This window comes from Sapajus apella, unplaced genomic scaffold (assembly GCF_009761245.1).
Source record: "Sapajus apella isolate SASKATOON/1434 unplaced genomic scaffold, GSC_monkey_1.0 scaffold81, whole genome shotgun sequence".
Lineage (NCBI taxonomy): Eukaryota > Metazoa > Chordata > Mammalia > Primates > Cebidae > Sapajus > Sapajus apella.
Window position 1 is genome coordinate 2,138,231 of NW_022437021.1, and position 14,347 is coordinate 2,152,577.

Here is a 14,347-nt window from a genome sequence, read left to right on the forward strand (position 1 = left end):
GGATTAGTATACTAGGAAAATACTCATTTAAAAGGACTGAGGAAATGTACACTGGGATTGGTAAAGCAGAGTTCTAATGTAACTATAAATAATAAAACTTACAGAAGAAAAATAATTAGTAAATAGGTTAATAGAAAACAAACCTAATTTTAAAATGATTGAGGGAAAAACAAATATGTCTATGTTTAGAACAAGAGAAACTGTTTAACTACTGAACATAAAATTTGCTTTTTTTTCCCTTCAGGACACCTGTTACCTGGCTATGAATGTAAAATTTTCTGACATTTTGTTCTTTTAACCAAGCTGTACTTTGGTTTGGCTTTCTGGTCAATTCACTTAAGAGAGATGGTTCATAATAATTAAGCATGTTTGAATACTAACTGTAGCATTATTTCCCACCGTCTTAAAATTTTTCATCAAACTTAGTAAGAAATGAGGTATATTTTACAAACAACTTTTAGTTCTCTTGGAAGAAAGGTAGTAAATACTACTACCATTATATATAATTTATTAAAGGGGCAAAGAGGTTATTTCCTTAACTAGTCTTAAAAGGAGGAAGACTGTTAATAAGAGTACTTTAAGACACAATATATTCATATTCCACATTCTTTGTTTTAATTGTAATCTGCTGAATGTTCATGCAAAAGATTTATTTCAAATCTTCTCTGTGCAAGGCATTATACTAAGTACTATAGGAATACAAACAAGGCTATTAACTAAGATGTTATCCCTAACTTCACGGAAAAGAAGATAAAAGAAAGTGTGGTTTTCTGTTTACATGAATCAATTTAGCTCTCTTTGAGAACTATCTGTGGGTATCAATATGCATTTTTAGGATTAAAACAGAAACAATGGGCAAAACAGAAACAATGGGCCAGGCGCAGTGGCTCACACCTATAATCCTAGTACTCTGGGAAGCAACGGCAGGCAGATCACTTGAGGTCAGGAGTTCAAGGCCAGCTTGACCAACAAGGTGCAACCCTGTTTCCACTAAAAATACAAAAATTAGCTGGGTGTGGTGGTATGTGCCTGTAGTCCCTATGCAGGAGGCTGAGGCAGGAGAATCACTTGAACCTGGGAGGCAGAGATCACGCCACCGCATCCCAACTTAGGCAACACAATGAGACGCCATCTTAAAAAAAAAATTCTGTTCTGGGTCTCCTCACAGATTCACATATTCTTTCTAACATGCTTTATTATTTCCTGATAAGACAATCAAATGATACATATGTAATCATTAAAAAATTTAAAATGAAAGGTACATAAAACAAGATAATATTTCTTTGAATTTAGCAGTCATATATTTGGGTCTACTTTTATTATATTGCCAACTGCTATGGTTTGAATGTTATGTGTTCAAAGCAATCTTTAATGCAATAGCATTGAGAGGTGGGACTTTTAAAAGGTGATTAGGTCAAAGGGCACTGCCCTCACAAATAGATTAATGTCATTATCATGGAAGTGGATTTAATTTTTTGAGAGTGAGTTTGTTATAAAAGCAAATTTGGCCCCTTCTCGATCTCTCTCCCTTTGCTTTGCCCTGGGATGACTTAACTGGAGGGTCCTCAACAGATGTGGCCCCTTAATCTTGGACTCCCCAGCCTCTAGAACCATGAGCCATATAAATTTCTGTTCATTATAAATTACCCAGTCTCAGGTATTCTGCCATAGCAGCACAAAACAAATTAAGACACCACCTTCTGCTTCTAGCCTCAACCTGATATATCAGAGTCAAGTATAAGGATTAATCAAAATCTTGACCTAAGACATACATATACATACATACATACATATATAGATGTATGTATATAGCTTGCAATGATGAAAGCTAAGGCAAAACAGTGATTATCTGGGTGCTCTGCTGTGTACTAGAATTATCCAAGGTGCAGACTGCCAGACTCCCCTACTAGAGATTTTAATTCTACAGGTTTAGGTGCACCCAAGAACCTGTGTTTTCAGATAAATATATTTGGAGAAACACTGATCTTCAGAATTACCATCAATACAGCACTAGAGTCCCTAACTTACCATCTATCTGTGTCATTTTTTAAGATGCCAGAACTATTATCATTTCTTTCAGTATTTCTGAAGTGGAACTACGTGCTGACCTCCATAGCACATATCGTCAACTATATACACTCATGTTTCTGCCCACTTCCCACCAGATAGATGAATAGATAAAGACAGTTACAGACTGATAGATCAACCCACTCATTTACCTAATATATATTAAAGAAAGCAGATATTTTGCCTGTATATCAGAAAATAATTCAAATGTTTCAAGATTTTTCACATCTAAGAAACCTGAATTTCTGTCATTAAAAAACCAACAAATAAAAGCATAAAGCTACCGCTGAAAGAAACTTCCAGAAAAGTTCCCTGAAGATTTTAAGTTAACAACAGTCCTTAATTTACCTGCCATCACGTTGAGCAGCACCACCTTCTGTTACTGTCTTGACGAATATTCCCAACTTTTCAAGTCCAGCATCAGCTCCAACACCCATTCCAATAATACTTATACCAAGACCATCCTCATCTATTAAAAAGAAAAAAAAAAGGAGGTGAAACAACATAAGTTTACACTAGTCTGCAATTAGCTGGTGAGAGCTATTTGCTGTTTCTAATTTTATTCTTCTTTATGAATTGGACAATAACATGTTTGCCTTAGCAGAATTCTTTTTTCAGCTAGGGTATCTAATGAGATCCTCCAAAAGGCTCATGCATTTAGCATCATTTTACTACTACTCTTGGTAATTCATTGTGGTCTCAAGAAAAGGTAATAACTTGTTTATTGAATAATCACTCTGCCTTAAAACCTAGATTCTCTAAATAATGCAATGAATTATTTTAGGCATGAGAGTACACATGTTCAAATATATAATTTTAAATAAATGTGATCATAACATATCTGGAATTTCTCCTTTATTTATATGGTATTTTCCTTTTTACTTGTTTATTCATGTTAATAAGATAGCACATGTGGCCAGGCACAGTGGCTCATGCCTGTAATCCCAGAACTTTGGGATGCTGAGGAAGGTGGATCACTTGAGGTCAGGAGTTCGAGGCCAGCCTGGACAACATGGTGAAACTGTGTTTCTACTAAAAACACAAAAAAATTAGCCGGGCATTAGTGGCAGGTGCCTGTAGTCCCAGCTACTCGGGAGGCTGAGGCAGGAGAATTGTTTGAACCCGGGAGGCAGAGGTTGCAGTGAGCCAAGATCGTGCCATTGCACTCCAGTCTGGGCGACAGAGCGAGACTCTGTCTCAAAAAAAAAAAAAAATAGTATATGTATTTGAGTACTTTCCTCTGTGCTTCTATACCCGAGAATATATATTCATCAACAACTACTGTATATATATACATATACTTAGACATATATGAATATATATATATGTATGTTTAGCTTGTTTTTTCCTTCTTATTTGCTTACACAAATGAGATTGTAACTACTACTTTTTACAGCTTACTTTTTAAAAACCAATGAAGCGTCTGGTCACAGTGGGTCATGTCTGTAATCTCATCACTTTGGGAGGCTGAGGTGGGAGAATCCCTTGAGCCCAGGAGTTCAAGACCAGCCTGGGCAAAATGGTGAAACCCCATCGCTACCAAAAATAGAAAACTTAGCTGGGCATGATGGGTCACACCTGTAGCACCAGCTGTTTAGGGGCTGAGGTGGGAAGATCACCTTAACCTGGAAGGCAGAAGTTGCAATGAGCTGAGATCATGCCACTGCACTCCACCAAGGGCAACACAGCAAGACCCTGTCTAAAAAAAAAAAAAAAGAAAAAGAAAGACATGTCATGGATATCAATGACCTCAATGTCCATAGCTCTAAATTATTTCTAATGACTACATAATATTTCATGATGACATGGCATCATAATGTATCTGACCATTCTGTATTCACAGGTACTCACTTCTGTTTCAATTTTACTGGTCCTATGAACAATATTGTGTGACAGTTTTTTAAAAATTCACTTAAAAATCATGTGTTTATCCATATTTCCACTTGTCTTTTCTGTAAATATATAAGAGATACACTATTTTGTGTGCCACATGTTTTGGTTAAAGTTCAAAGTTATTTTTTGATAGCCTCAAAGTCTTTGTAATCATGTTTTATTAGTAGCATAAAAATACTAACTAATCAACAGTGATGGATTATTAAAGAAAAACTGGTTCATATACTCAACAGAATGTCACTTTAAAAAGACTTTTTAGCAATAACCTTTACTTTCTTAAGTATTTTTTCTTTTTTTTATTTTTGAGACAAAGTTTCACTGTGTTGACCAGGCTGTAGTGCAGTGGTGCCATCATGGCTCACAGCAGCCTCAACCTCCTGGGCTCTGATGATCCTCCCATCTCAGCCTCCAAGGTGCTGGGACTACAGGCACATGTCACCACATCTGGCTAATTTTTTGTGTTTTTTCTGTAGAGACAGGGTTTCACCATGTTGCCCAGGCTTGTCCTAACCTCCTGGACTCAAGCGATCTCCTGCCTCAGGTTCCCAAAGAGTTGTGATTACGGATATGAGCTACCATGACCTGCCAGGATGCTTGTAAATGGTATTCTTTTGATGAAGGTTCACCTCATACCTTATTACTTATCACCAACTTATGCCTGAATTATTTCCAAGTACACCTGACAATCTTACATATTTATTCTACATATGTTTTAAAGGTGTCATTTGACAAGAGTATGATTTGTTTCTCAGTTGTATGCTATAAGAATCTTTATAGTGTTTTCCCTGGATTAGCTTCCTGATGTGAACCCCAGCTGAAGGTACTTCCACATTGATTCCAGGCATCGATATCTCTTCAGTGTGAAAACTTTAATGTTCACTAACATAAATAATCTCTGAAGACTTTCCTCATTCATTACATTTAGAATGTTTATATGTGATTTCTCCTATTTATTCAAATTGTTTCTCTGGTATAAAGACCGATTTCATCAAGAGGATTTATCTTGCTAAAATTTTTCTACAGGCCGAGCTCGGTGGCTCACGTCTGTAATCCCAGCACTTTGGGAGCCAAGGCAGGTGGATCACCTAAGGTCAGGAGTTCAAGACCAGCCTGGCCAACATAGTGAAACCCTTTCTCTACTAAAAATACAAAAATTAGCTGGGCGTGGTGGTGGGCACTTGTAATCCCAGCTACTCGGGAGGCTGCAGCAGGAGAATCGCTTGAACCCAAGACGCAGAGTTTGCAGTGAGCCAAAATCGTGCCACTGGACTCCAGCCTGGGTGACAAAAGCAAGACTCCATCTTAAAAATTTTTTTAATTTTTTTAAAAATTAAAGATTTTTCTACATTCATTATAGTTTTAAAATTTCTCCCCAGAGTAAGTCTTCTTGTATACATGAAGGTTAGATGTATGCTGACAGCTCTCCCACGTTGGTTACAGGCATAGGACTTTCTTCTCTCCCATCATGAATTCTCTTGTGTGTAAAAGGTTAGCGGATGGCTGGATTCTTATTTATATTCATCACATTCATAGGATTTCTCAAGAAAATGAATTTTTGTTCATACTGATGAAGGATGAATGATTTCTGAAAGCCTTCCGATAGTATTTACATCCATATAAGTTTTTCCCCTTAGTATGTTACTCTTGTGCTGTTTAACAGATGATCAATATAGCCTCTTCCACGCTGAAAAAAATACCATAGAATTTCTCTCCTGTATGAAATCTCTGGTGTATATATGTATTAGTATTCTGGCTGAACTCTTGCTTACTTCCATTATACTCACAGGGTTTCTCTTCATTATTACTTATCACATGTCAAGCCAATGTAGAGGTGTGAATCAAACTTTCCCATACTCATTAAGGTAGAAAAGGCTCCTAACAAATGTGAAATCTCCATACTATCACACTATTAAATAATTTCTTCCTGCAACTATCTTGAGTGAAAATTACTTCTTGGTTTCTAAATACATTTTCTCTGCCTATACTCAGGTCTTGGTAGAATTCTCTTTCTTCCTTCCATCGCTCCTCTCATTGCTTTTAACTGGAAAATTACTCAGATTTGCAGAGCTGAAAAGCCAGTTGTAGAAAAAGCAGTATTAACTCAAGCCATCCTCAATGCTAATGCAAATTACTTACAAAGACAAGGTTATAACTGAAGGGTAATACAAGAAAGAGCACAGTCAACCCATAGAGGCCAGAAGACTGAACTTCTCCAGCATCTTATTTAGATACAGCTTTCTGTAAGATGAGTGAAGTCTGGAGCCTCATTCTTAAAGGCCACTTATTATTCCTGTGGCTGCCTCTTCAAGAATCCAGCTGTACCCTGTCTTCCTCTCTATACATTCCTAGGGACAGGCAAAGCACTAAGACTAAACAGCCATAAAAAGATGGGAAAGAGTTGGGGCTGTGTTATTATGGAAGACGCTATTGTCATACTATGGAGCTCAAAGCTTATTTTCTAACTTCTGGTTTCCCATTTTGGTTAAGCCTCTCCTGCCATAAGCCAAGATGATATATGCAGTCATGTAAATTTTCTTTACATCTTTATTTTTAATATGTTATAATTTAACCCATGTAGAGGTTCTTTTTTTGGTTCTTTTTTTTTTTTTTTTTTAACCTAAGCTGTAATGAAGGAGTCCAACTTCAGATTATTCCAGATAGATGCTCTGTCAGGCCAGAACAATTTATGAAGCACACAATTACTTCTAAGCTGAAATATCATGTGTGTCATATATTAAATTCTCACACATACTAAAGTGAATTCTACTAATTCAAATTTTGTTAGGCCATAAATTATTTCTGGGCATTTACCTTGTTTGACAAAGAAATACAGTGACTGACTGATCTTTTATAGTAACACCATATATTTGTCTTCTATTCCTAATTTTGATATTTTTGCTTTCAATTTTCTTCAGTCAGTATTGTGCTTGATATATTTTATAGAAGGATTTATATTACCTTATTTTACTAGTTTTTCTTTTCTATGTCACTAATATTGTTTTTATGTATAGTACTCTTCCTTGATTGTTTGTTTGTTTTATTTTGTTTACTTTTTCTGATTTCTAAGACAGGTCCGTTTTTTACTATTTTAAAGAAAGAAATTAAGGGTATAGTTTTTATTCTCAGTAAAGTTTTTGCTGTGTGTGCTACAGACTTTTTAAGTTTAATCCTTTCCAAGATGGTTTGGAATATGATTTTAATTTTCTGTTCAATCAAACATCTACCTAGGAATGTTTTATGTAATTTCCAAATTCTCATGTTAAAGGAATTTAAAAAAATTTTTTCCAAAGGATAAAACTTTTCTTTTAAAATACAGCTTGAAATAGAGTTCATTATATTAACCTACTCCTTGATTTTTGTTTTCTGTCCATAAATCTGTCCAGTTCTGAAAGAAATATATTGAAATATCCAATAAGTATATTTGGTTTGGTTATTTTCTAGTTTAATTCAACTAGTTCAATTTTTAGTATGAAACACGGCAACATACAAATGAGCTTAAGAAAACACTTATCTATAAAACATTATGTTTAAAGGATAAAGAAACATCCATGTACAAAGACCCAGAATATCGCCGACATCATAAAAGCCCACCATGTATCCCTCCCTGACACTGCAACTCTTTCCTCAGTGACCATTATACCAAACATTGTGTTAACCATTCCCTACTTTTTGTTTTAATACTACTTTTTAAAAACTACTCATTTTTGTATCCCTAAACTATATGCTATTTAATTATCTTGTTTTGAAATATAAGTAAATGCAATTATATTACAGTAAATGGCTTCTTCTTTGGTTTGCTATTTTTATTTTCCCTCAATTTCACGTGAATAATCATACATATTGCTGCATGAACAGTGGTACCTCCATTTTCACTGCTGAGTAATATTTTATTCACTAGATATGCTACAATTTATAGGCCCTTTCTACCATTGATGAATATTTGGAGTGTTCTCATTTCTTTGCCACTATATAAGTAATATGATGGCCCAGCTGTGTTTGTATGGCCCACGAGTTAAGAATGGCTTTTACATTTTAAAATGTACGAAAAATGTAAGCATTACTCTTTAATTCACTTTAACCCCAAATGAAAGTGTCTTTTAACAGCTGTAATCCATCAGTTATGTTTGGTGTAATATGACTAGTCTGGGATGGATATGGGATTCTTGGATCACCAAGCTTTTTACTCTCAGTGGCATGTAAAATTATGTCTACATCTCTCTGCTTCAAGTGTTGCAGTCTGATGCTAGTCTAATTATTTTGCCTTTGCAAGTATCTTTGCTTGTTTGTTTGATTGAGTATTTTGATTTTTCACTTTATCTTTGAATATTAGAACTTTTTCCCAGGCTATGCCTAAGTGTGGGATCAGTTTGGGGTTATTTAGCCCTCTCACTTGCAAATGGATAAGCCCTTCCTAATACAAGCCTCAGATCTTTTTTTTAAGGACAAAAAATTTTTCGTCTATGATATTATTAGTTTTTTCTCCTTCATTGTCATTTTTCCCTCCTATTGCCTAAAACTTACATATTGGGGCTCCTTCATGATTTTTCTTGGATTTTTGCTCTGTCATTTGAGAATTATTTTGGAACAACTCTTAAAGGTCATCTTAGATCACCAATTTAAGTCTCAAGAATAACCATCCTTTTCAATTCTAGTGAAATTTTTCATTTCAAAATCAAATAATTTGTTGCTAAGTTGGTTAAGAATGTCATTTTTTAATCTTTTTAAATTCAGGGGGGTACATGTGCAGGTTTGCTATATGGATATATTACATAGTGGCGAGGTCTGGGTTTTTAGTGTAACCTTTATCTGAATATTTCACATTGTACCTAACTGGTTATTTGTCAAGCCTCATCCACCTTCTACCCTTGTAACCTTTTGGAGTCCCCAGTGTCTATTACTCTGCTCTGTATGTCTATGTGCATCCCCTGTTTAGCTCTCACTTATAAGTGAGAATTTGCAGCATATAATTTTGTGTTTCTGGGTTATTTCATGTAGGGATAATGGCCTCCAGCTCCAACCATGTTGCTGCAAAAGACATGATTTCTTTCTTTTTTATCTAAAGAGTATTCCATAGTGTATATATGCCGCATTTTCTTTATCCAGTCATCTATTAATGGATACTTAGGTTGATTCCATGACTTTGCTATTTCCAAGACCTTCCATTTAAAAGCGCTCCATTAAACATACAAGTTAAAGTCTCTTTTTGATATTGTTTATTTTCCTTTGGGTAGATATTCAGTAGTGAGAGTACTGAGTTGAATGATAGTTCTATTTTCAGTTATTTGAGAAATCTCCACACTGTTGTCCAGAGATTATACGATTTACATTCCCCCCAACGGTGTCTCAGCATTTCCTTTTCTGTGCATCCTCACCAACATCTGCTGTTTTTTGACTTACTAATAATAGCTGTTCTGACTGATGTGAGATGGTGTCTCACTGTGGTTTTGATTTGCATTTCTCTGATTACTGATGTGGAGCATTTTTTCATGTTTGTTGGATGCTTGTATGTCTTAAGAAATATCTGTTCGTGTCCTTTGCCCACTTATTAACGGGGTTCTTTTTTTTTCTTGTTGAGTATTTGAGTTCCTTGCAGATTCTCAGTATTAGTCCTTTGTTGGAGGCATAATTTGCAAAAAAAAAAAAAAAAAAAAAAAGTCTTTTTTAAGCCATGCTTGACTATCCTTGGGTAGGTTCTTGTTTGCTTCTTTTTTTCTTATTATTCAAGTTATCATCTGTTTGTTCTACTCTTTTTTTCAAAGCTCTCTCAGAGGTGTTATTTCTCTGATCACTGGGTCATAGTTGAGTTCTTATATGCCCATCTTACATCTTACATGGCAATCTCTGTTCCATGGGCCAGCAGTTACTACAGCAGGTAGGGTGTCATTCCAGAGAGAGAAAACAGAAGGAAATCTCTCTGCTCCCTCTCCTCCCTGCTCTCTTTCAACCGTCTCCCCTCGGAGGTGGAGAGGATGTAGCCCTACTATTTAAATCTCCTTAGATTCTATTGTCTTCATTCTGAATCTCCATAATTTCCCAATTATCCACCAAAACAAAACAAAACACCCATCTGCCCCAAGCTCTCACTTATACCAGCTCTTTCTGAATTCTCAGCTGTACCAACCTTTTCTGGGAGTACCCAACAAAGCATTAGGCCTCACTCTTACCTCCCTGATCCTAACCACCATCCCAGCCAGCTAAGATAGATGGGTTTCAGTAGGGATTAAATTTTCAATCCACCAACTACTCAGAATCCAAATCAAGTGTTTTTGAAACTTAATAAATAAGATCCTCTGTGAGAATTAAAATTTTAACCAATCCTTAGAAAAAGGCTACATTTTGGAAAAATAATTTTGTATTATTAACATAGCAATATAATGATACTGTAAACACTGTAGCACTCACAAACCTTTCTCTAGTTCCACTGGGAAAAGTTCCAGCTTTTCTACACGCTTTTCAAGTTCATATTCAGCTGAAGCAGCCACAGGGTCAACTTCATCATTTCTCCTGTCATAATCTTCATTGGAGTATGTGTTGAAAACCTGTAGTAAGAGACGAACAAAATAATAATACACACACAAAAAAAACCTCCCAGGTATCCAAAACTATGTAAGTTTAAACATTCATGTGATGAATTTCTTCTAAACAATTGTTTTGTCTTTAAAATCAATTGCAATGCTAAGAAAAGAAAAATTGAGTCAGTATTAAAATAACTTACTAATTTTTTAAATGTATGAGTCATAGTACCACTTTTAATCATTTAAGAGACAAAGTAGCCACAGAATACATTATTTGAATAGCAATATTTATCGCCTTTTATAGAATCAGAATATGCCATATTAGCTACAACGCTCTGCTGTTTCAAACTAAGCTTAAGCATCTTGAAGCTACCTAAGCAAACACCTACCCTGAATCTGTTTCATGGTATGACCTATACTAGCCTGGAAGTAGCAGTGAGTCAGTATTATAATGCTATCTCAATCACAGGATCACTGAACCTGACCTCCATTCTAACACTGTCCTGGGCTCTTGTCATCCCTCATTTTACTTGCATATACATTTAAATTAAATTCTCATTGAAACTTTCTATTAAATTATTTTGAAAATATCACTCAAGTGCTATACAGCAAACAGGATATTAACAGCTGTTTATGTCTTACCTATATCATTTAAAAGACAACTAAATGTGGCCTTCAGATATAGCCATAAGAAACTTCATTGTCCTTATTTCTGCTAAAATGTTTATCTGAAAAAGAACTGAAGTAGTTGTTCAATCCCTCTCAATACAGGAAGAAATATATAAAAGAAATAAATGTATAATTCATCAAGTTCAATTAATATGCATATTAAACACTGGCATTTTCAACCAAATTCAATAATTATTATGCACCTAAACTGTGCCTAAAGAAAGTGTGTCCCCCCCCCAAAATCTTAAAATCTATGAGTAGCTTTTAAAATAATATTTATTAAAAGATATAGTAAAAAAAAAAGGCCAAAGATTAAAGAAATTATGTCTATTTCCTACAAAGCTGGCCTTGATGGTCTACGTATACTTTACATTTATATTATTGGAAAATAGGTAATTCCTATATTCTATATATGGTAACCTGTAAACCAAAAATACATATGCATATATAGGAGCAGATGTAATACAGCTCCTAATGGTATATGCTTCTCAAAATAGTGTCATTTGTACGATTTGTACCTGAGTGTATACTGTTTATATTCCTGACTTTCAACATGTTTTCATGGCCTCGTGCCACTTAGATCCCTATTAGGTCTCTACCACATTTCTCCACCATAGTGAACCTTAATGCATCAAAATGCACATTTCCACACTATGAGGTTTGTGCTTTTATTTATATTTTCATAATATTTCATAAATATTAGCATGTTTCTCATGGTAATTTTTTTTTTTCATTGAGACAGGGTCTTGCTCTGCACTCCAAGCTGGAGTGCAGTGGTAGGCTCACTATAGCTTCTGCTTTCTGGGCTCAACCAATTCTCCCATCATAGCCTCCTGAGTAGCTGGGATTACAGGCACACACCATCATGCTCAGCTAATTTTTAAAAAAAATTTTGTAGAGACAAGGTCTCACTATATTGCCCAGGCTGGTCTCGAATTCCCAGGCTCATGCAACCCACTGGTATTGGTCTCCCAAAGTGCTGGGATTACCAGCTTAAGCCACCATGCCCAGCCTAATACTCTTCTTAAATTAGCATACTTATAACTTTGTCTTAGACAGCCCTTTTGATCTCTCACTTCCTTTTATATTTTTTAGTAATCATTCATTCACATTTATTCATTCAACAATAATTTACAGTTCTATACCTAGGCTTAACATTGTGATAGCATAGTCCATGCTAGACTATGGAGACGGAATAGTTTCTAGTAGCTCACAGTTTAGGAAGGACACAGAAATCAAAATAAGCACCTACAATATAATGTGGTAACTGATATAAAAGAAGCATATACCAACTAATTTTTTAAATAATTTTCCTGAGAAAGTATAGAATTTTGTGAAGGAAAGGATATTTGACCTGAATCTTGAAGAATAAACATAAATTCATATATCTGAATGCAGAAGAGAAGGAATGTATGTTTCAAATATAAGACCCTAGACCAAAATATATACACACACAGTCACATATCTATAGCTTTTTGGAAAACATTGATAGTTGAGTATACTACAATGGAAAATTCCTATAGGAGCGAGCTTTACGCACACACAAAAAAAAGAGTTAGCTTGATCTGAGTCTCATGTCCTGGAAATCATTGGCAGATATGACTGGAAATTATTCATTAATATTTATTGCTTGTCTCCTACTGCTAATAGGTCCAGGTTTATGAGTGCAAAATAATGTTTTAAACAGTATTCATTCTAGAACACCACTCAATTTCACTAGTACTAGTAAGTAAATAAATAGGTATATGTGTGCCTATATACAAAGTAAGTACGAAAGAACTGTTTGTAATAAATAACTCTTTCCCAATTTTTTTTTTCAGGATCCCAAATACTCTGCTATCAAAATGTTCTTCCCTATTGAAGCTGATTTATAAAGTTCATTTGAGGGTATTCTGAAATTAAATAAAACAAACGTAAAACGTTAAGACTGCATATTGAAAAGTGATACTTTGTATAATTTTTGAGACACCTAGCAATCAGACGACTATGCCATCATTTCATTCCTTAGAAAAGATATAAGTGTAATATGCTCTTCATCTTCAATACTCATAGGCTGGTAAATTAAGTCAGCATGCAGAAAACACTGCAAATTATTGAAAAAGAAAAATTAGAAGTCGTTATTTGGAGACTGAACAATTACTTGGATATTCCAAGAGGTTTAACAGAAAAATTATTAGAAGTAATAAGAGTTCAGCAAAGTGATATAACTTTTAAAACCCAATACCTATATACAAAAACAATTTAGAAAATACAACAAAATTATCAAAACAATAAAATACTTAGTGATTACCAACCATAAATGTACAAGAATTTTTCTCTCTATAAAACTAAGTGGTGAGTACAAAAAGCCCTAAAGAAAGTGCAATGCCATATTATTTTCCTGGATTAAAATCCTTAGTACTATAAAGATATCCACATTCCTGTAAGTATAAATATCAGTTTATCCTAGATTAATTTGTGAATTCAGGGCAAGAAAAATTAAAATCCTACCTATATTTTTCATGAAAACTAACAAGCTGTTTGAAAAAGAATAGGAGTAGAATCAGGCCCTAGTGGATATCAAAACACATAATAAAACTTCACTTATTAAGGCAACGTAGTTTGGGCTCTGGGATAGATTCATTTTTATATTCTGTTCCACTCCTTTTCTATTCAAATTAAAGTCATCTATTTAATAAATTATAAAAAGAATTAAATATCTATCTGAAAAATATCGCTATTTATATCATGAAAAAATACAATTCAGAACAAAAATATATACATATGTAAAAAGTGCTAAATGAAAATTTGGGACAATATTTAGCTAACTGGTTGGAAAGGAATTCACAGATCCTAGAAGTTCTAAAAGAAATAAATAATTTGATTAAAATAAAACCTAAAATCTTCTAGACAATAAAAAATACCATAATGAACTTACAAGAAAAGTCACAGATTAGGAGAAAGTATGGCCAAATATTAAGATGAAACATGAATATTCATAATATAAAAAGGGCTTTATCAATTCAAACAATTGCATGTATAAGTAGGTAAAGGAAATTGAGAATTGAACAAAGAAGATATACTTATGTCCAATAAATGATGTAAAGATGCTCAGCTTTATTAAAAAATTAAGCAAAAGCAAATTAAAACAAAAAGGTACTATGCATTCATCCATAAGAGTGGATTTTTTTTTTTTTTTTTTTTTTTTTTTTTTTTTTTTTTTT

The 14,347-nt window shown here is 34.3% G+C and overlaps 1 protein-coding gene across 17 annotated transcripts in view; it reads right to left on the bottom strand.

Annotated features, from left to right (window-relative positions):
• The window catches only part of PPP1R9A (protein phosphatase 1 regulatory subunit 9A), a 344,292-nt gene that overhangs the window by 154,173 nt on the left and 175,772 nt on the right, over positions 1–14,347 (bottom strand). For all 17 annotated transcript variants that reach the window (XM_032252907.1, XM_032252911.1, XM_032252915.1 and 14 more), the window contains 2 exons: positions 10,367–10,499; positions 2,416–2,536 (listed from right to left, as the gene is read on the bottom strand). In XM_032252907.1, the coding sequence (XP_032108798.1) occupies positions 2,416–2,536; positions 10,367–10,499 (254 nt within the window). The remainder of the gene's footprint in view (positions 1–2,415; positions 2,537–10,366; positions 10,500–14,347) is intronic.